The sequence below is a fragment of the Mobula hypostoma genome, chromosome 1 (genome assembly GCF_963921235.1).
Source record: "Mobula hypostoma chromosome 1, sMobHyp1.1, whole genome shotgun sequence".
Classification (NCBI taxonomy): domain Eukaryota; kingdom Metazoa; phylum Chordata; class Chondrichthyes; order Myliobatiformes; family Myliobatidae; genus Mobula; species Mobula hypostoma.
In genome coordinates, this window is record NC_086097.1 from 138387050 (window position 1) to 138410601 (window position 23552).

At 41.9% G+C, this 23552-nt stretch overlaps 1 protein-coding gene across 2 annotated transcripts in view; it reads right to left on the reverse strand.

Annotated features, from left to right (window-relative positions):
* Positions 1-23552, reverse strand: part of emc2 (ER membrane protein complex subunit 2) — a 156779-nt gene that overhangs the window by 131956 nt on the left and 1271 nt on the right. For both annotated transcript variants that reach the window (XR_010019028.1, XM_063056754.1), the window contains exon 2: positions 10426-10539. Coding sequence is in view for 1 of the 2 variants with exons in the window: in XM_063056754.1 (XP_062912824.1) it covers positions 10426-10539 (114 nt within the window). In the remaining variant the exon portion in view is untranslated. The remainder of the gene's footprint in view (positions 1-10425; positions 10540-23552) is intronic.

Genomic DNA, 23552 nt, shown 5'->3' on the forward strand with positions numbered 1-23552 from the left:
TCTTGATCTCTCCCTCTCCTTGCCGCTTCCCGATGACATCTGGCGTCATCTCTTGACCATAATGTCCCCATTCCCTTTCCACACGGCATAATTAAGCTGACCATTTTTTTTTACCCAAATGCTGGATAGAAGATACGAAGCAGTAACACCAAAGGATGCTGATTATACTTGATGATGTGGTTGGCGCTCTCCTAAATGGACGTGATATAGTCACCACTGTCCTTTGACTGCAGCAAAGGGTTTTATGGGTGTCTCGAAGTACGTCATTACAATAAGATTTAATTATCTCTTATTGATGGGTGGCAGTTAGATCTGTCCCAATCCTGCACATGCTGATGGTGATTAGCAGAATCTGACCCCTTGAAATAGAGCTGCCCTGCCCTTTTGCTCTGGTAGGTGTCGCTGCTGAGGCTGGCCATGTGCATGCATCAGTTTATCACATCCTGATTTCCATGATGGCCGATTGGTTCTCGGATGAAAGCCAGCCTGTTGATTTTTGGTGAATGAGAAATTTTATACAAATACATAACCCTGAACTTTGCCTACATTCTGTAAGTTAGCGCATTTTAATTCAATTTAGCCCAAAAAAGTGCCGCTGTAATGCACCATTTGCGCTAATTGGAGGTCACAAACAGGCAAACAGACAGAGCATGAAAGTTTTAGTAGTATATAGATAGCTGACTGCCAGAACATCTCACAAATCCATCACTTGAGTTACAACATTTGTTAATGAATTTAACATTTCCAAGAATAATGAAGATTGCAAGAGTAGAAAGGAGTTGAGTGAATCATCACAAAACCTCTGGAATCTTTCACCAAGATATTGAAGTTTTATCAGGACCATATTACTTCTACCAACTTATCCACAAAATGATTTTACACCACAATCGAATCGAATTTACTTGTTTTATATACAAAAAATAAGTGTTATGAGTATAATACAAATTTCTACATAAACAGGTCATGTGTAACACAGAATAACCAATAAACATACAATTTATTAGCAAGCCCTTGTCTGTGTTCTAAACACAGATTCTGGTCATGCTGGAAATCTGGAGCAATGTACACAAAATGCTGGAGGAAATCAGCCAGTCGCAGAGCACCTGTTCAGGGGAATATACAATCAATGTTTCAAGCAGAAATCTTTCATCAGAATGCTGCCCAACTTGCTGAGTTCCTCCAGTATTTTATGTGTTGCTCTACATTTCCAGCAATTGCAGAATATCTTGTGTTTAAGTGGAAATAAGCAGCTTTCAAAAACCTGCCTAACCACCACAGATACATACACATCAACTTTTAAAACCCTTGTTTGACATCCAAAATGAATAAATCTGAGGCATTTTCTTCAACTCAATTCCACATCCTTGGCTCAGTGGATGAAACTTATCCAAGCTGAGGATGGACATCCCTCTTCAGGTACTTGAGTACATTATCTGGGTTAGCCAGGCTGTGACAGTACAACACACTCCTTCAATTCAGAAATCTGTCTTTTTTCTTAGTAGGCAAAAATATTCAAGGTACTGTTTTGAAGAGCTGGAAACTTCTTCCAAGTCAATATCTATCAACCAAGTTTACTGAAATACATCACATTGTGTTTCTGGCAGCTTGATTTGTATACCTATGTTACAACAACCACCACACCTTCATTGATTGTAAACCACTACTGAAATAAAGATGAACTTAGGGAGGTTTGACATGAATTACAGCAGGGGATACAAGTTCCAATTAACAGAGGCATGGGAAGGAGTGGTGCTGGGTTCCAGCATCAATTGTTGGGTGTGCAGGACAGGAACTGTAAGTGCATTTGGAGAGGAGGATAAGCTGGATTGTAATCAGCTGCTGGGATGGTATGGGGCCAAGACCACAATTGATACAAGGGACCATTGCAGGCAGCTTAAATATTTCAATTGTACCTAATAAAAACCCAAGGTCTAATTATTTTTTTTCCTGCAATCAAACTCCATGCTAGCAAAAAATTCAACCTTTCAAAATTTACATCTTTAGTAAGGCAGGAGGAGAAGATGGCAGCACGTCTGTGTGTGCACAGCCCTCCGGTGAAAAATGATATTGTATCTGTTAAATAGGGGCCGTGGACAATTCTGATTTGATGGAGAATGGACGTGAAAGCACAGAGGAACATCTGGAGAAATTTCTGAAACGCCCATTCGCCACTGTCATTACTGCGTGGTCGGGAATCTTTCCGGGGGTAGGCCTCAAAATCCCCGGCCTTGCCTGCTTTTGGCGACCGAGAAGGAGGTCGAATCGTTCGGACAGAGATGGCGCTCAGTACTCGGTGTCGGAGAGCTGATCAGAGCTCGAAGTTTTCGGATGACTCAGAGTCGGATTGTGGTCGGCATGGCAGGGAGAGTTTTTCTTCCTTCTCCCGTCTGCGTGAGATGTGGGACATTTGAGAAACTTTGAACTTTACTGTGCTCATGGACTTCTGCATCAAGTTATGGTATTGTTGCACTGTTGTAACTATATGTTATAATTATGTGGTTTTGTCAGTTTTTTCAGTCTTGGTCTGTCCTGTGTTTTGTGATATCACACCGGAGGAAATAATGTATCATTTCTTACTGCATGCATTACTAAATGACAATAAAAGAGGACTACGTGACCTGTCTTCATAAGCATCATATCTTCACAATCATCATATCATATTGCTTCAGGAATGCAACACATGGTTTTTAAAATTACCTTTCCTCTGTGAGGTCAGAAGCATGTACGTTTGCAAGCGGCTGCATAATGTTAGATAATGAAGATAATGAAGCAACAAATAGGAAGATCCAGAGGACATTCAGGAACAGGCTGATGAGGGGCAAGCAACATTGGAGTTGCAGGATATAACCCATTAATTGGGATGTGGTGTAACAGTGGTAAATTTCAATATTAATATGATTTGTGATGCAAATCGTGTTACTGATTATTTAAATTTAGTTGTACTTTACAAAATTGATATGAATACACTCCTTGTCTGATGTCTTTAACACTGAAAATACCCGATTTTAACAAAAACTAAAACCATTCTGCTGAAAATATTAGAAAAGACTAAAATCCCTTTATAAACAAAAACAAGGTAGAAAATTAAAGGCCACATTGAAGTTCATCTTTTGCACCAAATGGTGTAGATGCTTCAGGGGCAATAGGGCCCAATGTGGCTCTTTTTTCAGGTTCTTATTTTCACTACAATACACATCATTCAATTTATTCAGCATCATGTTAAAACATGGCACTGGAATTGGATCTAATAAAAATGTAGCAAACTTCAGCACCTAATTGATGGGTCATTCCTTGGCAAATATTGGTTGCAATTTACCGGCGGCTGCACAATCTTAAGAGTTGCAAATAGGATTAAAGACATGCAGTCAATTGCAAACATACCACTTCCAATTTTGCCAGAGAGAGGCACCACAAGGTAGGTCAAGATGGTTCAGCCAAGGATAACTACCCAAAGGAACTCTTGCTTCAATGTCCTGAAGTTGGGAAAATTGGCCTTCCTTCACAACCAGCACTATATTCCTTTGTGCTAACTGGGACTCCAGCCAGTAGGTCCCACTGGGTTCAGTTCTATTAGGAGGCTCCTTGGTGCCTTGACATCAGGGATGGCACACACACCTCACTGGCAATACTCAAAGTGCAAGTAGTGGCATTACTTGGCATTACTGTCAACGATGCTTTCAATCAGTAGCACAACGATAAAGGGTTGGAAACCAACTGGATTAGGTCTGCCCTGAATTCCATACCCAGGAATGTTCAGACAATTTTCTATTTCATTGGGAAGATGCCAGATAAACTGGGAAAGCTTGGCTGTAAGGGCCACAAAAATCCAGTACCAAGGGCAAGCTGGCCCCAGAGCTTTTATCGTATGCAAAAAACACAAAGGGTTTGCTTTAGGCACTTCCTCCTCCCACTACTGTTGAACAACTTGCAAGCTGATGCAGGAAGATAAAAGAGCTTTGAGTTGATCCAATGGTTAAGAACATAAGAAAGAAAAGCAACAGTAGGCATCTGGTTCATCTAGCCTGCTCTGCTATTCAATAAGACCACAGCTGATCCGGTTGTGGGCTCTGCCCCACCCACTTTCCTTGACCCCATAACCCTTAATTCCTCTGATGTGCAAAAAAATCTGTGTCTTAAATATATTTAGTGAGGTACTCACTACTGCTTTCCTGGGCAGACAATTCCAAAGATTCAGCAGTCTCTAAGAAAAATAGTTTCTCCCCATCATCGCTATCCTAAATCTACTCCCCCAAATCTCGAGGCTATGGCCCACAGTTCTAGTCTCACCTACCAGTGGAAATTTGCTCCATATTTTCTATACCTTTCATAATTTTGGAAGCTTCGAGAAGATTTCTCTCATTCCTCTGAAATCCAGCAAGTATAATTCCAGGCGACTCAATCTCTCCTCATAGGCTAAACCCCTTATGCCCAGAATCAACCTGGTGAACTTCCTCTGCACCACTTCCAAAGGCAGCATATCCACCTTGGGCTCCATGGCAGCATAGAGCTTCGTGCAATGCTATTACAGCTCGGGGCATTGGAATTCAGAGTTCAATCCCGATATCCTTTGCAAGGAGTTTATATGTCCTCCCCATAGAGTCCAGATGCTCCAGTTCTCCACCACCACCACCTCCCCACCCCACCCGCCACCCCAGCATACCAGTTAGCAAGTTAATTGGTCGTTGCAAGTTGTCCTGTGATCAGGCTAGGGTTAAGTGCTGGTGGCATGGCTCGAAGGGCCAAGAGGACCTATTATGTGCTTTACCTCTAAATAAATAAATCTTTCCTCAAGTAAGGAAACCAAAAGTAATCTGTGATTTCTTTAATGTTTAACAATAACACAAGAGATTCAGCAGATGCTGGAAATTTTACTGTTTATTCAATTTTGTTTTGTTACTTTTTTATCTAGGCATCACAAACAAAGCAAGCATCAATTGACTGTCCCTAATGACTCTTGAATCAGAATCAGGTTTATTATCACTGGCATGTGACGTGAAATTTGTTAACTTATCAGCAGCAGTTCAATGGTGCCAGTGGGAAGGTGTCGGAGAGGCATGTTTTAGAAAAACTACAGTCCCTCAGGCCCAATACAGGGAATAGCAGAGTTAGTCCCAGCAAACAGTACAGCAACCTTTGATATTCCGCCATGTCAGGATAGTGCACAACTTGGAAGTAAACTTGGGTGGAGGTACTTCACTACACCTGGAAAGCTTTGCAGGCTTGGCGATTATTGGTAGACTAGCTGTAGTGCATTTTGCAGACAGAACAGCCTGCAGCTACTCTGTCCCAATAAGAGGAATCCATGTTAATGATGGTTGATGGGTGCAATAATAAGGGAAGTTTACTGTTCAGATTCTTGACTTTATGGGAACTGTGTACTTAACCCAGCTAAGTGGAAAGTATCAATCGCAATCTTAATCTGGGTCTTGTAGATGGTGGAAAGACCTTGGGGCATCAAGGAGGACAGTAACCACTGCTGCATACTTAACATCTAACCTGCTTGAGAAGCTATACTGTAGCTGTTCAGTTTTTCATCAGCTGCAGGACTTGGCAATGGTAATGTCATGGAACATCAATAGGTGATTAGATTCTCTCTTGTTGGAGATGGCCTTTGCTTGTATTTTTGTCTCATACATGTTGTCACTTATTAGCCCATACCCGAATGTTGTCTAGGTCTTTCTGCACATTACATACAATCAAATATCCCACTCCTGGAAGAAAGCTCACTAATGATGTAACTGGGGTTGTTTGGGCTTGTAGTGATGTCCTGAGGCTGAAATGACTGACCTCTGACAGCCACATCCTTTGTGTGAATGCAAAGATGCCACACCTGGTTACGTATTCTCAATGTCGCAGGCAGTTTCTCACACCTCACCTCCAGAATTGTGTGCTTGATGTTTCAATCCAGGCTGTGATCAGGTCTGGAGCAAAGCAGCCCACGCAGTAACACAAAGGGACATCCAAGAGTGGGCTTTCAGTCGTGGTGACTTCAACTTCTGTCACTTGGCTCATGCTGGAGTCAGATTAATAGTGAGTAATCAGATTGCATGTCTACTCCATCCACTGGTTAGGCAGTAGCTTTGCCTCAACATCTCATTTTGCTGGTGCTGCTCCCACCATGGCTCTCTGCACTTCTCAGCGAAACCCAGTTGATCACTATCACATGTAGCAGGTTACAATATTACAGATTGTCCTGAAATAGATTTCTGTTTCTGACATTCACCAGGATGACAATTTTTGAGCTCCCAGATATGTTGACATATAGTTGATTTAGGAGTATCTTGCCAATGACAGCTCAGATTTATATCATCTCATTATTCCAGTTCTTCAGGCTTATGGAATGTTTGTTTTTGTTAGTCGAGATATTGACTTCAAAAGGCAAGAGGATATAAGTTGCAACTTTATAGAAGTCCGGTTAGGCCACATCTGGAATATTGCATACAGTCTGGTTGCCCCACCATAGGAAGGGTGTTGAGGCTTTGGAGAGGGTGCAGAAGAAGTTTACCAGTACGCTGCCTGGTTTAGAGGGCAAGTGCTGGACAAGCTTGTGTTGTTATCTCTGGAGAGGTGGAGGCTATGGGGAAGTCTGATAGATTATGAGAAACAGAGTAGACAGGGAGTATCTGCTTCCCAGGATAGAAGTGTCTAATACCAGAAGGCATGCATTGAAGGAGGGAGGGGGGTAGGTTCAAAGGGGATGTGAGGGGCAAGTTTTTTTTTAAACTCAGAGTGATGGATAACTGGAATGCACTGCCTGATATGGTGGTAGAGGCAAATATATTAGAAGCTTTCAAGAGACATTTGGATTGGCAGATGAATATGAGGAAGGTAGAGGGATATGCACATTGTGTAGATAGGAAGGATTAGGTTTTCGGGGGGATTTTTTGATTGTGCTGGTTTGGCTCAACATTGGGGGCTGAAGGGCCTGTTCCTGTGCGGTATTGTTCTACTTTCTAATAACAGCTAGATAAGAGTACAATATAAAGAAACAGATTATTAACCTCCTTGGTAGGAAGGCAGCAGGTACAGCAGGTAAATGGGAAAACAAATTAAACATCAGCCTTCATGACAAACGTGAAAGAGAATAAAAGTAAGGAAGTGATGATAACCGTACAGGACAATGAGACTACAACAGTGTTCCATTACAAGCTGCAGTTTCCTGAAATAAGGAGGGCTTTGCTGGCACTGAAGGTTCAGAGTTGGCTTCCTGGATTGATACCTGGGATGAAGGGGCTACGTAAACAAGGATGGCTGAGCAGCAATTAATTGGATATTAAACAATAAGAAGCGACCAGTTGCTTGGGCTGCCGCTATTCACAAACCTGGTGCAAACCCCTGCTTTACACTGATGCTCTGGCAGCAAAGAATCATCCACTGAGGACAGGCTGTCCAGAAGGCTGATGTTGAGAGGCTGAAGCAAGCAAAGCACTTACACATTGCTTGAGATGTGGGGCCCAGAGGTACTGTCAGTTCCCAGTAATGGATCACACTCAGCCTGGCCAGCACAGTATGTGTGGACCATCACCACGATCAAGCCCTACGTGTTCACAGACTGTCTCTCTCATCAACTCCTACTGGATGTAGTGGAAGCTGCCATCTCTCCCTCTCTTTGACTATACAGTTGCCCCCAGCCCAAAGGTGTCTCTATGATAAATAAGCCCTCCCAGGCATCCCCATCGTATAGGTGATACAACTGCTTCATGGGCAAAGCAGCATCCACCTCAAGCAAATGCCTTTTATATAACACAGTGGAATAGTGCATCTAACACCAGGTCCAATGACAACAAATCAATCATCCCCATGTAAGGTTAGCAAGGTACCAGTGTACACAGTAGTAATGTCAAAGATGAGGCATGTTTGCAGGAACTTGACATCCGGAAAGATCCAATGAGGATAAGCCAACTATAATTTAATTTAATGAATGCAATAAAGAACTCCTGCCAACAGCAGTTTGGTTTGTGATCATCCCTAGGATTGACCTGATAGCTTACCTGGAGACAACCACACAAACAACCTTCAAAGCTTTAAAAATTGGAAACTACTGCATTTAGCTAAGTGCAATAGCAATTTTGTTTTGCAAAATACAAACCTGTTAATATCGTTTTCTACCAAGCACGGCGTAACCACACCAAAAAAATTATCTTTGGAAGCCTGTAATAGCCTCATTTAATTTAATTGTGGTGTTATGTATCATCAGACTGTGCACCCAAAAAGAAACTTGGCATCCAGATGTTCAGCTTACTCTGCAGACACGAAAGTCACTAGAAAACAATCGTTTCAGCTATAAAAGACTGCCTTAAGTTCCAGATGATAAGGCAAAGTAATTGTACACAGGAATTTCCTCTTATAGGGATTTCCTGTGGGATGGTAGCTGAAAATAAAGTTTAGATTTGTAATTCCACTTTCAATCTTTCATGCAAGTTGAGTTTCTAACTTCAGTTGATGTACATTTTTTAAATCAACATCTACATACCAACCCTTCAAACTGATGATACTTAGCACCACAATAAAATTAAATGAGGCTGTTATAGCACCTTATCAATTTAAAGCAGCAAGGAAAGCCAAACTAAACCAAGAAAGGCCATCTTCCCACACAGCAGATCAAGTGTTGATTCAAGCACAATAGCACATTGGGTGGTCTCAATTACTACCTTTCCAGCTTTCTTTCAAAGGCGGCATTAAACCAAGGCAGTATCTATCATTGCAGGTGGATATAATTTGAAGTACAGGAAGGATTTCCCTGATGTTTTGATCATATTCCTCATCCAACCAACATCACCAAAACAAATGCTAAATGTGGAAGCTTGCTGTGTGCAAACAGGCTACCACATTTCCTAGATTTTGACTTTGATGACACTTCAAAAGTACAAAAGTGCTTTAGGACGTACTGAGATAAAATACGTTACCAAAGTCAGTTCTTTTCAAATGAGAAAAATGGAATGGGACAGATCCTTTCAGATTTTTAATGAAGATTTTAGCCAGCTTCTGCAGAAACCCATCCATACTCGATTTGAAATTCTAAACTTGGACAGTGTGCTCAAGATTCCTGCCTCATGAAAGCAGCCAATGTTATCAAGGACCTCTCCCATCCTAGTTGCTGTCTCTTTTCCCCTCCCATTCGACAAAAGATACTGAAACTTGTGTGCATGTACCACCAGAGTTAAAGAAATCTTCTTGGTTCTATCTCACTTATCAGACTCTTGAAAAGACCTTGCATATGCTAAAAGATGAACTCTTGATCTCCCCAACCACCTCATCACTGCTCTTGCATTTAATTTGTCAATATGCACTGCACCCCTCTCTGTAACTGTAACATTTTCCATTCTGTTTTCCTCTGTACTACATTGAGATATTTATGCAAGACATGATCTGTCTAAATGACATGCAAACAAAACTGTACCTCAACACACAACACTTCTGATCATAGGTCATTTATAAAATGAATCAGAAAAAAATAAATTACTCAAGGTCAAACTGTAAAATCTGAAGGATTTTTTTGTTGACACCACCAGCAAACTTTAATCTATAAATTTTAAAAAGTTAAAGCAAGGCAAAGTGAGATAGAGGTAAATAGAGGAAGGAATGTACAGCTTCCTTTACTTTAATATTCAGTAAAATAGTTTTTTTTTAAGTTTTGAAGCCTGCTTCCAACCTAGCAACAAACATTCAATCTATTGCACCTGCACCAGCTCTTAAATCGAACTTTGGTGTTTTTTTCATCCACTCATTTTTCAAGGTACGAGTATTGCTGGCAAAGAAAACATTTACTGTCCATCGCTACTTGCTTCCAGACAGAGTGGATTGCTAGGTCATGTCAGAGGACATTTAAGAGTCGATCACATTGCTGTGAGACTGAAATAACACATAGGGCATGCGAGGATGGCAAATTCTATCTTTGGAGTACAAAATGAACCAAATGTGTTTGTGTTAGTAACAATCCGTTAGTTCTGTAGTCATCATCTGGGACTAATTCTTTTTCATCCCACTCCCCTGACTTCTCCTACAGTCTTCCTTTTCAAAAACTCACTGTATTAAAAAAAATTCTTCTAACCGGCCTTTGCTTCTTTTCCCAATTATTTCAGACCTGTCTTCTCTGGTTACCAGTGCAAACTAACACCTTATTTGCTCCATCATCATTCCTCGTATCAACACAAGCTGATTCAAAGTTGGCTATGAAATCATTAAGGGATAAGAAAGTTAAATATTTAATAATTTTAGGGTGGGTCTACAGACTTGAAGGAAACACTCCAATATATACCATATAATCTTATCAGAAATGAAGTGCAAATGTTCGTGAATTTACAAAATAATTAGTCTCTTCAGTGCCAATGTAATTTCTTTGTCAGTTTGGAATAAACACTACCAATGTTTTAGTGAACTGTGTTATTAGTCCCAATCATATTGCACCAGTAGCTCTATACTCACTATCATCTCCAAGTTTTGAAGCATAATCATTGATCAACTCTTCACCGACATCAGCGATCTGTTCACTATTCCGGTAGTTCTCATCTCGCCATTTTCTCAACTTGTCACGCATTTCTGAAAATAAAAAGCACAGGAAAAATTTGGCCCAAGCAACAAAAAGACTTCAATTGTATGGTGTAAAATCTACTGGACCAGGGTCTTTGGAGATCTGAATGTATGCAATGACATGAGAACAATAACTTTCTCAACATCATCATTTTCATCAAGAATGAACATGACAAGCCCATGGACAGCACTGTTCAGAGTTAAATTTTCATTTTGACCCAATTCCTTCAAACAGATGTTACAGGTTTTCACAGCTGAGGTACTTCTCAATCTTTACCTTGTGAACAACAGTGCTGGTTTTGCAAACAGACAAAACACTCGAGTCATGATCACAGTGTGATCATAGTGTTGTAAATAGAATCAACAGCAGAGGAACACAGATCTTTAGACTGTGCACCTCCTCCCCATGTCCCCAGTCTCAGTCAGACAACAATGTAAAGACTCCAATCATAAAAGACCCCAATCATTGATTCCCCAATGAAGAACAATGGCACAGGCATAGCAATAAATTCTTGTTCACGGGTTATGGTGTCACTGGTGAGACAACATTTATTGCCGATTTCTAGGTATCAATGTGTTCATGAGCTGCCTGTTTATAGATACACAAAGATAATCTAGCTATGCTATTAAGAATTTCTAATACTGTCACAGTAACAATAAGGAGCAACCGAAATTCTTCCAAGTTGGTGAGATATATGACAGAAGACAACTTGGAGCTTATGACATTTCTGCTGCTTTCAAATCCCACCAGCATCAGCTCCCTATCCTACAATGCAGTGCCTATTGTGAAATAGGAAGGTGAAGCTCAATGTGATTTCAGGAGTTACTTGTGTAATAGAGTGGGTGTGCCTCAGTGAAGACCACATCCTTGTCGTCATGTTTTGGAGGCCTGTGTGCCTCAATGACTCAGACAGCAATGTTGAATGGAGTCAAAGTTTTATGCTTTGGCTCTTGGTAGGGTCACCCATGTCAAACGGGTTAAAGAGTAGAGGCCAGACTAAGAATGGTCAACTGATCCTCCAAATTTGGCGGTAAATCAAAATTGTTACGGAAAAAGGAACGAAGAATCCTTCATTTGAGTGTGAAAGTATTCCTGAGTCTCCACCTGGGAATTGCATGATTGACAGTAGTGAAAACTGAGAGGAAGCTACAGACATATTGAAGGAAGCCCAGAATACTGCCAGAGACGGAGGATTCCTGCCCTAAATACCAGCGGTGCTGCAGGAAGTAAGTAAGAGGGGGTGTCCATGTCTACAGCATTACCTACAATTTTGCAACTCCTTTTGAGCTGAGGAGGCAGAGCTGATGAAATTATAGCACTTTTCAAATTATACTTTCTCCGTAATTGTAACACCATATATGACATTGTTTTCGTTTTTACTACCTCAATGTCCTTATGCATGGAATGATGCAAAAGATGGCACAAAAGCAAAAGCTTTCACTGCATTTTGTGTAAACCAATACCTATAATTAATCAAATGGTGCAAGCTAAATCATCTGCAGCTCAACATCAGTAAGGCAAAGGAGATTGTGACAGACTTCAGGAAGGCTAAACCTGCACTGCTCCCTGATGGTGAGGATGTGGATGCGGTGAGGACCTGGGGCGTGCACCTGACTAACAGACTTGAGCGGAGCACCAACACAGAGGCTGTGTACAAGAAGGGCCAGAGTCGCTTCTACTTCCTGAGGAGACTGAGGTCCTTTGGAGTATGCAGGCCTCTCTTCGACCAGTCTGTTGGCAACAGTACAATCTTCTTTGCAGTGGTATACTGGGGCAATGACATCAACATGGGTGATGCCAACAGGCTAAATAAATTGATTGGAAAGGCTGGCTGTTATAGGAGTCAAACTGAACACACTGGAGGCTGTGGTAGAACAAGGGACCCTACGGAAAATCCTGGAAATTCTGGACGTTTCTCACTGTCTACATGCCAGCTTGGTTGAACAGAGGAGCACTTTTAGTAACAGATTAAGACAACTACGCTGCTCCAAAGAGTGCTCTATATAAGGTCATTCTTACCCTCGGCCATTAGGCTCTATAATGAATCAACCTATAGCCAGGGAAGTGATGACCCCCTCCTGTTAAGACTGTTGAGGTAACTTTTTTTTTTCTTTCTTACTTCCCTTCTAGTACTTGTATATCCGTGCAATTGCAGTGCTACTGTGATACTGTAATTTCCTTTGGGATCAATAAAGTATCTGTCTAAATTAGCTTAAGTGTCAACTCTGGTAGCAATTCAACTTCCAGTCAACAGCCTGAGTTGAAGCATCTAATCCAAATGGTATTGTAGTACTGAAGGAATGGTACACAGACACTATCTTCAGACAAGATATTGAATTGAGGCTATGTTCTGCCCTTCCAGATCATTGCTGAACACCACAATGCTACCTCAAGAAATGGTCAATTCTATATTGTACCCTGGCCAATATTAATTGCAAAAAAATTAATAACTTTCTTGATTGTGGGAACTTGTTTTGTTCAAACTAGCTGCTCCATTTCCTTTACCAGCTGAGGTCATGAAAACAGCTCCAAAAGTAAGCTTTCTATTCTTTTATTGTGCTTTTCTGACACAAGTTTGGAATCCATTGCATCATTTTGCAAATGGTACATCAATTCCCTGATGAGCTTAACATTATCTGTGCGCACGTTGAAAGGGAGAATAGCACAGTACCTGTGTGAATTCCCATAGCATCCAGAGACCTTGTGATCTCTGTCTAGAAGTTGATGTCAGAATATCCTTCAAAGAGGTGAATCCTCGCAAGCTGTCAGGCCCTGACGGTGTACTGAAAATCTATGTCGACCAAATGGCTGAGTGTTCAAGCACATCTTCAACCTCTCACTGCTGCAGTCTGAGGTTTCCTACGGCTTCAAAAGTGCAGTAAATCATACCAGAGCCCAAGAGGAGTAGGGTGAGCTGCCTCAACAAACATGAACTGGCAGCAATCACATGTAATGAAGTGCTTTGAGAGGTTGGCTATAGCTAAAATTAGTGTCTACCTGACCAAAGGTCTGGATCCACTGCCACAGCAGGTCGACAGCAGATACAAACTCACTGACTCTCCGCTCCGCTTTGGAGCACCTAGACAAGAGCAAAACATATGTCAAGCTGCTGTTCACCAACTATAGCTCAGTATTCAATGTCATCAACCCCTCCATATTAATCACTAAGGTTTTAAACCTGGGCCTCAGTATTTCCCTCTATAACCAGGTCCATGACTTCATCATCAGAAGACCACAGCCAGTATGGATCGGTGATAACATCTCCATATTGCCAATCAACACAGAGGTACCTCAGGAAATGTGCTAACCCATTGCTCTACCCTTGCCACATGACTATGCGGCTAAGCACATCTCAAGTGCTATCTATAAATTCACAGATGACACCACTGCTGTTGGTAAAATCTCAAATGCTGACAAAATAGCATGAAGAAGAAAGATAAATTGGCTGGTTGTGTTGTGTTGCACTGCACCTTTGGACAATCATGCACTCAGCAATAGCAAAGACCAACAAATTGGAGTGGACTTCAGGAAGAACACACGCCAGTCCTCACTGAGAGGTCAGCATTGGAAAGGGCAAGCTGCTTCAGCTAGATCCCAGCTGTCAACGTCTTGAGATTGCCAAATCCTGAAGCAGTCATGAAGGCATCACAACAGGGGCTCTAATTTATTAGGACTTTAAGATTTGTTATGTTCAAAGGTTCATTTCTTATCACAGTACAGAACTCTGAAATTCTTCTTCTCCAGATAGACACAAAACCAAGAAAGACCATCAGCCCCCAAATCCAACTCCCCCACACAAAAAAACGAGAAAGATCGGGCCAAAAACACAGAATATAAAAAAAACTATAAGACTGAAAATATAAGGCCATAGTCCAAACCGATCTATTTCCAAAAAGCAGAAAACCTGGGTAACATGCTCCAGGCATAGTGGCAGCCTCTCCCCTCTCCGTCAGCAGAGCGATCCCACCAGCGATCAAAAGGCAGGCAGCCGGCATGCACCTTCCACATTCACCTCGATGTTTCAATCTCACTTTCTTGCTTTAATTGGCGAACAGTGTAAGCTTCAATCACCGAAGTGGAGTCAAACATCAGCTCGCACCCCGTCTCACAGTCTCCTTGCCATGAGATTTGTGCTCACTGGCTCTACCTCCCAGTAGTCTCTCTGAGACTGCAAATCACAGCCTCCGACAGTTCCAGAATCATACTCAAGACAAAAAGCAGACATAAGAGACAAAAGTGAAATAACTGGTTTCGTGGTCTATCCAGAAGATGTCAACTGTGGGAGCGTTGTACACGGGTGCCATTTGGACCAGAACACCAAGTATTCCTACCAATTTCAATACTATACTCAAGCTCAGGAAAAGACAATGCATCCAACGGCGACTCCTTTGCTTGCATCTTCGGAAACAGCTCTATTTCCATCTCTAATACCTCCTTTTTTCCATTTCAGAGTTCTTTTGAAAACTCTGACCCGGAGTTACACACTGACTTCAGTTCTTTGTGAGAATGGGACCCATTCTCGGGGTTTTATGTCTGGCCATTATTCAATATGCCAAGGATGCGGTCTAAGAGATTAGCTCGCCTTTGGAGTTCCTGGATCCCATGGCTCTGGAGACCGCTGGACCAAAGGTCAGTGCCTCTGCAGGAATCTGGTGTGTTGTGGGAGACAGAAGGTAAAAGCAGTGAGCTGGCTGCTGGCTGTGTGCCCAAAGACCCGAGTTCTTTGGGGACAGAGCTCAGAAAAAGCGACACAACAGACTTAACATCGTATCAGCATGTTGTTTGTTATGTCTCCCCTCTTGCTGTGAAGTGGAGACACCTCTTTCTCCCTTATTAGTGAACAAGAAGTCTTTGGGGTACTGCACGTCTGTGTGTTTGCTGATGTTTTGCTGCACGCTTGAGTGCTCGGTGGTGGGTGCTGATGCTTTTTCTTTGCTGGTGGGAGATGGGGGACTGTTGCTTTGCTGCTGCTTACGCGTGGGACGGGGGAGCTCTGGGGTTCTAACATTTAACTGTCGTTCATCCTTTGGGGGAACTCCTCTGTTTTCGTGGATGGTTGCGAAGGCAAAGTATTTCGGGATGTATATTGCATACATTTCTCTGACATTAAATGTAGCTTTGAAAATCTATAGCATTCTGACTGGTACATCACAGCCTAGTAATGGAGACTCCAATGCACAGGATGGCAAGAAGCCATGGTTGTAGACTCAGCCAATCCCATCATGGGCACAACCATCCCCACCATCGAAGGCATCTTCAAGGGTGGCACTTCAACAAAGTACATCCATCAGCAAGGATTCTCACCATCCCAGACATATCCTCCCCTTGTTACGACCATCAGGGAGAGGCTTAATGCTTACACTCAGCAATTCAGAAAAAGCTTCCTCCCTCCACAAGATTTCTGAATGGTCTACAAACATAACCTCATTATTTCTTTTCTTGAACCATTTATTTTGTAATTTATAGTAATTTTCTGTCGTTGCACCGCATAAATAAATTTCATACCATAAGACATTGATAATAAACCTGACTGAACTGCACTGCAGCTGCTCACCTAGGTGTTACAACAGCACCTTTCAAGAATGACACAGCATTCAGGTTAATGGGATGACCACTGCCCCGTGGTTCCTCTCCAAACACTGGAAAATATCAATTCTTCATCATTGTTATACTTAAATCCTGTCCTCCACAAATCTGATTTATGCTAAGGTGCAGCACCTTCTCAGGGAGACCAATGTTCACGTCTGAAACTTAATTTCATCAAAGTATTCATTTGATCAAAGTTTTTAAAAAATCAGATGCATTAAGGTGCACAAAGTCGGGAAAGAAATCACAGAGTCCATTAGAGAGATATTGGCTTTATTGTTAGCCATTGGTGAAGTTCAAATGACTGGGGGGTGGCTAATGTTGTCCCATTGTTCAAGAAGGGTAGCCAGGAAAGGCCAGGGCACAACAGGCCAATGAGTGACTTCAGTTGCAAGGAGAGATTAAAGAATAGTTTTATTTGCCACATGTACATCGAAACATACAGTGAAATGTATAATTTTCATCAAATCAGTGAGCACTGGGCTGGGCAGACTGTAAGCAATGCCACATTGCTGACACCAACATAGCATGCTCAGAACTCACTAATCCTAACAGTACATCTTTGTACTATGGGGGGGATACGGGCACTTCAGCAGTCAGGGCATCAAATTTAAGAGCAGGGACACTATGTTGCATCTGTTTCACTGAGACATGAACTCACTAAAGACACAGTGGGCACAGCAGTGCAGCTTAAGGTATTCTGCAGATCAACAGGAGACCGAATGGATCAACCTGCAGAACATTCAGGAAAGGCAAAAAGTGGTGATTTATGTTTCATGATAAACTCGTGGTGCTCGGACACAGCAGTCTTGTCATACTCTTGTTCTCCCGACTTGGAACATCTAATGATTAAGTGCCAACCCTTCCATCTATTGAGAGGGTTCTTCTCCATGATCCTGACCACAGATTACATACCGCCAAAGGCAGATGTTAAGCAAGGACTCAATGTATTGAGTGCCACAATATGCAAACAAGAAACAACCTACCCCGATGCCTTCACATAATTATTGGGGACTTAAACCAAGCTTGCTTGAAGAAATCTTTGTCCAATTCTCTCAACATATCACCTGCATCACCAGGGGTCCCAACACACTTGACCACGGTTATACTACGATCAGGAATGCTTACTGTTCATCCCTGGACCGGATTTTGGGAAATCTAATCATCTGACTGTCCTCTCTTACCTGTGTACAGGCAGAAGAGCGGTTTTGGAATTGCTTTAATTTGGTGGACTGTGCCATGTTCAAGGACTCACTTGAGGACCTGAATGAATATACTACAGTTGTCATGGACTTTATAAAGAATTTCCAGGTATGACCTCTGGAAAGTCATCTCCCATACAAAGTGGCAGTTCTGGAACAAAATTGAAATACAGAAGAATGCTCGACAGCTGTGGCAGGGCTTGAATGTTTTCACCTCCGACAAGCAACGTAAATGACAACAAGGTTTTACTCCCAGGTGAGCTTAATGCCTTTTTTTACTTGCTCTGACTGACAAAACATGAAAGCATCTTCACAAACTCCCACAACCCCTCCCCCCCCCCATGACCCAGTGATTTTATTCTCTAAAGCCAATGTGAGAGCATCCTTTAGGAGGGTGAACCCATGAAAAGCACCTAGCCTAAATGGTGTACCTGGCCGAGTACAGAAAACCCGCGCTAATCCACTGGCTGGAGTGTTCACTGACACCTTTATCCTCTCGCTTTGGCAGTCTGAGGTACCCATCTGCTTCAAGCACACTACAATCATACTGGTGCCCAGGAAAAACATGGTAACCTGCCTCAATGATTATCATCCAGTATCAGAGTGATGAAGCGCTTTTAGAGGTTGGTATTTGAAGCATATCAACTTCTGCCTAAAGAGTGATTTGAATCCATTTCAAATTGCCGACTCTCGAAAAAGGTCAACAGCAGACACAAAAAATGGGGCTGGTGAACGCAGCAGGCCAGGCAGCATCTAAAGGAAGAGGTACAGTCGACGTTTCGGGCCGAGACCCTTCATCAGGACTAACTTCATTAGCTCTCTGCTAAGCTCTGGACCATCTGGACAAAGATACAGACATCAGAATGCCCTTCATTGAGTACAGCTCAGCAATTAACACTATCGTCCCCACAAAACTAATCAGCAAGCTCCATTCTCGGCCTCAATATCTACTCGGTAACTGTATCTGCAATTTCTTCACTCGCAGACCCCAGTCAGTACAAATTGGCAACAACAACTCCTCCACAACCACCATTAGAAGAGATGCACCACAAGTCTGTGTGCTTACCCCCTGCTCTATTGCTTTATACTTTTGACTGTGAGGCCAAGAACAGTTCCAATACCATATTTAAGTTTCCTGGCATCACCACTTTTGGTGGCTGAATCAAAGGTGGTGATGAATCAGCATACAGGAGGGAGATTGAAAATATTGTTGAATGGTTTCACAACAACAACCTCTCACTGAATATAAGCAAAACGAAAGAGCTGATTTTTGACTACAGGAAGGTGAAATGGGGGGGGGTCCATGAGTCAGTGCTCATTAGGGGATCAAAAGTGGAGGGTGTCAGGAACTTTAAATTCCTGTACGTTACCATATCAGATGATCTGTCCTGGAAATGCAATTTCCCAAGAAAGTACAGCAGGTCCTCTACTTTCTTAGAAGTTTACACAGATTTGACGTGTCATCTAAAACTCCGACAAAGTTCTGTAGATGCACAGTGGAGACCATCCTGACTGGTTCCATTGTGGTCTGGTATGGAAACACCAGTGGCCAAGAACTGAAAAGCTGACAAAAGGTGGCCCAATTAATCAGAAGAAAAGCAGCATCCACCAAGGACCACCCCCGCCCCCCACATAATCCAGGCCACGCTCACTTCTTACTGTTACCATCAGGAAGGTGGCCTTAGCTCCCGTACCACCAGGTTCAGAAACAGTTATTACTCCTCAACCATCAGCTGGATGGTTTCACTCACCACAACACTGAACTGATAAATGAACACAAACTCTGGAATCTTTCAAGGACTCTACAACTCATGTTCTCTATTTATTTATTGCTGCTTGTTTCTTTTTATATTTGCACATTTTCTTTATGTTGTTTTTCATTGATTCTATTGTATTTTCTTCTACTGTGAATGCCTACAAGAAAATGCCTTAGTATTTAGTGACATACATACTTAATAAGTTTGAACTATACAAGTTATTAGTAAAAACACAATTGGAGCATTGTGTACAGTTTTGGTCACCATTATAGGAAAGACATCGTGAAGCTGGAGAGGTTGCAGATTTATGATGATGTTGCCTGAACTAAAGGGTCTGAATTGGATAGAGTGAGAGGTTCAGCCACTATGAGCCTTTATTCCTTGGGGTATTTTTACTCACCTCATTCCTGTCCTGCACTAACACAAGTATCCAATGCTTTTAGTTCAAGTAAATAGGTAAATTTTATAAAACAGACTTTCAGTGCATGTATAAACTACATAAATATCTTATACAATTTTCATCAATGCACCATAGAAACACTACCTACATGTTCTGCACATTACCGCATGAAACTGCAGTGTTGTGACAGAGCTCAGTACATCTCAGAAAGCAGCCTCCTGTATCTATACTTTTTGTTGACTTAGTAAAGCAGCTAGCAGAATAAAAAGCCTCACCCACCCTGGATATTCTCTCTTCTCATTGGGCAGATACAAATTTCTGAAAACACTCCCACCAGGCTCATGGACAGCTTCTGTCCCATCATTATCAGAGTCCTAAATGAAACTACCTTGTTAGATCTTGCACTTTGTTTACCCACACTGCATTTTCTGTCTTGATGAAGGGTCAAGGGTCTCAGCCCGAAACACCAACTGTTTACTCTTTTCCATAGATGCTGCCTGGCCTCCAGAGTTCCTCCAGCATTTTGTGTGTGTTGCTTTGGATTTCCAGCATCTGCAGATTCTCTTATGTTTGTGATTCGACTGCACTTTCTCTGTAACTTTTAATTTATTCTGAATTATGGCTCTTGTTCTACTTCAATGACTATATAATGATTTGATCTATATGAGCAGCAAGCACGACAAGCTTTTCACTGTTATCTTGGTGTATCTGACGATAATAAACCAACACCAAACCAATATATTTGTAATGGAGTCCATTCAGCCCATTGATTCTGTGTTGGCTTCCATGCATATGGTGGACACTGCCCAGCCCATCACATCCACCAAGGGTGCTGCCACAAAAAAAGCAGCATTCATCATCAAGGACTGCCATCATCCAGTCCATGCTCTCTTCTCATTGCTGCCATTGGGAAGGAGATACAGGAGCCTTTGGTCCCACACCAGCAGGTTCACCATCAATCACCTGAAGCAACATGGATAACTTGGGACACCTCAACTCTGCAGAACCGATGGATTCACTTTCAAGGATTCTACAACTCATGTTCTCAGAATTACTTTTTCAAAAATATTCAGTTTGTCTTCTTTTGCACCTTAGTTGTTTGTTAGTCTATGTGTGTCGTTTTTCATTGATTCTATTGTATTTCATTGTTTTATTGTGAACACCTGCAAGAAAATGAATCTCAAGGTAGTATATGATGACATATAGGTACATAGACAATACATTTACTTTAAACAAAAAGCAATCCCATTTGGAAGATGGTAGGGGAGGGAGGTTTGGCAGGAGGGCTCATTTCCAATGCACACCTCCAACACATCCTCTTCACAGATGCCCATCAATTCTCCTTGGATTTTCTTTTTTACCATTAATCTACCAACAAGTTTCTGGGATGTGGGAGAAAAACAGCACATTGTGAAGACATGCAAACCACAAACAGACAAGACGAAAGTTAGGGCTAAACCCAGGTCACTGAAGCCCTGATGTAGTAGCATTAGCTACTGTAGGGTACCATAAAAGCCGCCATACAGATGGATTTTAAATCTGTATGATAATGCTTTCAAGTTATTAACTTGCTCCATGAATTGTCCATCAGAAGTGTGACAGTCCATGGTTACAATCAACCTTTACAAGCATTGCAAAGTTAAAATGAACACATTTAAGAGCATCAGCAACTCTTCAATAACTTCCAGTGATAAAGTAACAATGTAACTAAATATTTTGATGCACTTTAATAAAACAGGTGTGCATGCATTTTCTCTCTGGAGTTGGAACAAAATTCAGTATGGCCCAAGGGCATTATGGCCAAGGAACTTGTGTACTCTAATCATTGGTGCACAATGAAAGATACTGTGCAGCCAATTGTAACACAGCAAGATCTTACAAATAACCATTGACAATCTATTTGTGTTAGCCAGCTTACTAAGAAAACACACCTGACATTGCCCAAAAGTACTTACCATACACTTGTTTCAATTAAGCAAACTATAAGGTTGCCAAATTGTCAGCAACACCAAACTAATCCATTGAAGCCTGCACAGGGAAGGGAAGGGAAGTGAATGAGCCAGAATGGGCCATCTTTATGAAGTCTGTGCACAAGTGCCAAAACAGATTTGAGCAAGTAGTACACAAGCTTCAACCTGTGACCCCCTTATAAACTTAGTGGCATGCAAAAGTTTGGGCACCCCGGTCAAAATTTCTGTTACTATGAATAGCTATGCGAGTAAAAGATGACTTGATTTCCAAAAGGCATAAAATTAAAGATGACACATTTCTTTAATATTATAAACAAGAAAACTTTTTTTTCCATCTTTTACAGTTTCAAAATAACAAAAAAGGAAAAGGGTCCGAAGCAAATGTTTGGGCACCCTGCATGGTCAGTACTTAGTAACACCCCCTTTGGCAAGTATCACAGCTTGTAAATGCTTTCTGTAGCCAGCTAAGAGTCTTTCAATTCTTGTTTGGGGGATTTTCGCCCGTTCTTCCTTGCAAGAGGCTTCTAATTCTGTGAGATTCTTGGGCCCTCTTGCATGCACTGCTCTTTTGAGGTCTATCCACAGATTTTCAATGATGTTTAAGTCGGGGGACTGTGAGGGCTATGACAAAACCTACAGCTTGCGCCTCTTGAGGTAATTCATTGTGGATTTTGAAGTGTGTTTAGGATCATTATCCTGCTGTAGAAGCCATCCTCTTTTCATCTTCAGCCTTTTTTTACAGACGGTGTGATGTTTGCTTCCAGAATTTGCTGGTATTTAATTGAATTCATTCTTCCCTCTACCAGTGAAATGCTCCCTGTGCTACTGGCTGCAACACAAGCCCAAAGCATGATCGATCCACCCCCGTGCTTAACAGTTGGAGAGGTGTTCTTTTCATAAAATTCTGCACCCTTTTTCTCCAAACATACCTTTGCTCACTGCATCCAAAAAGTTCTATTTTAACTTCGTCAGTCCACATGACTTGTTTCCAAAATGCATCAGGCTTGTTTAGATGTTCCCTTGCAAACTTCTGATGCTGAATTCTGTGGTGAGGATGCAGGAAAGGTTTTCTTCTGATGACTCTTCCATGAAGGTCATATTTGTGCAGGTGTCGCTGCACAGTAGAACAGCGCACCACCATTCCAGAGTCTGCTAAGTCTTCCTGAAGGTCTTTTTGCAGTCAAACGGGAGTTTTGATTTGCCTTCCTAGCAATTCTACGAGCAGTTCTCTCGGAAAGTTTTCTTGGTCTTGACCTCAACTTGACCTCCACCATTCCTGTTAACTGCCATTTCTTAATTACATTACAGACTGAGGAAATGACTACCTGAAAACGCTTTGCTATCTTCTTGTAGCCTTCTCCTGCTTTGTGTGTATCATTTATTTCAATTTTCAGAGTGCTAGGCAGCTGCTTAGAGGAGCCCATTGCTGTTGATTGTTGGGACAAGGTTTGAGGAGTTAGGGTACTCACAAAGCTTTGAAATTTGCATTACCTGGCCTTTCCTAACAATGACTGTGAACAGGTCATAGCCCTAACAAGCTAATTAAGGTCTGAGACCTTGGTAAAAGTTATCTGAGAGTTCAAATCTCTTCCGGTGCCCAAACTTTTGCATGGTACTCCTTTCCTTTCTTTCACTTTAAAATTGTACAAAACAAAAATAATGTACTAATCTTGCTTAAAATGTTGAAAAGAATGTTTCATCTTTACAGTTCATCTTCTACTCACTTAACTATTCACAGTAACAGAAATTTTGACCAGGGGTGTCCAAACTTTGGCATACCACTGTATACTGTGAGGCATGACCTCAGGCTTCAAACATATGAGGATCTTTCTTCCACTACTGTCAACTCCCACTTATACCACCACTGATACTGAACTGCCTTCTCAACGGTCATAAATATTTTGACACCAAAATCTTTGTGTGTCAACCTTGTTTACCCACGCCATAGCCTTTCTCCAAATAATCCACAAGCTCTACTGCTCTGAGCTCATGTCCCCTCTCCCAAGCTCTGGTCCCCATTCTGTCCACAATCTTGCGACCACTGTCACCAATTCACCCCGAGCATCACTCCTCACCCCATCAAGTTCCAGCTCCAGCCCTCACTCA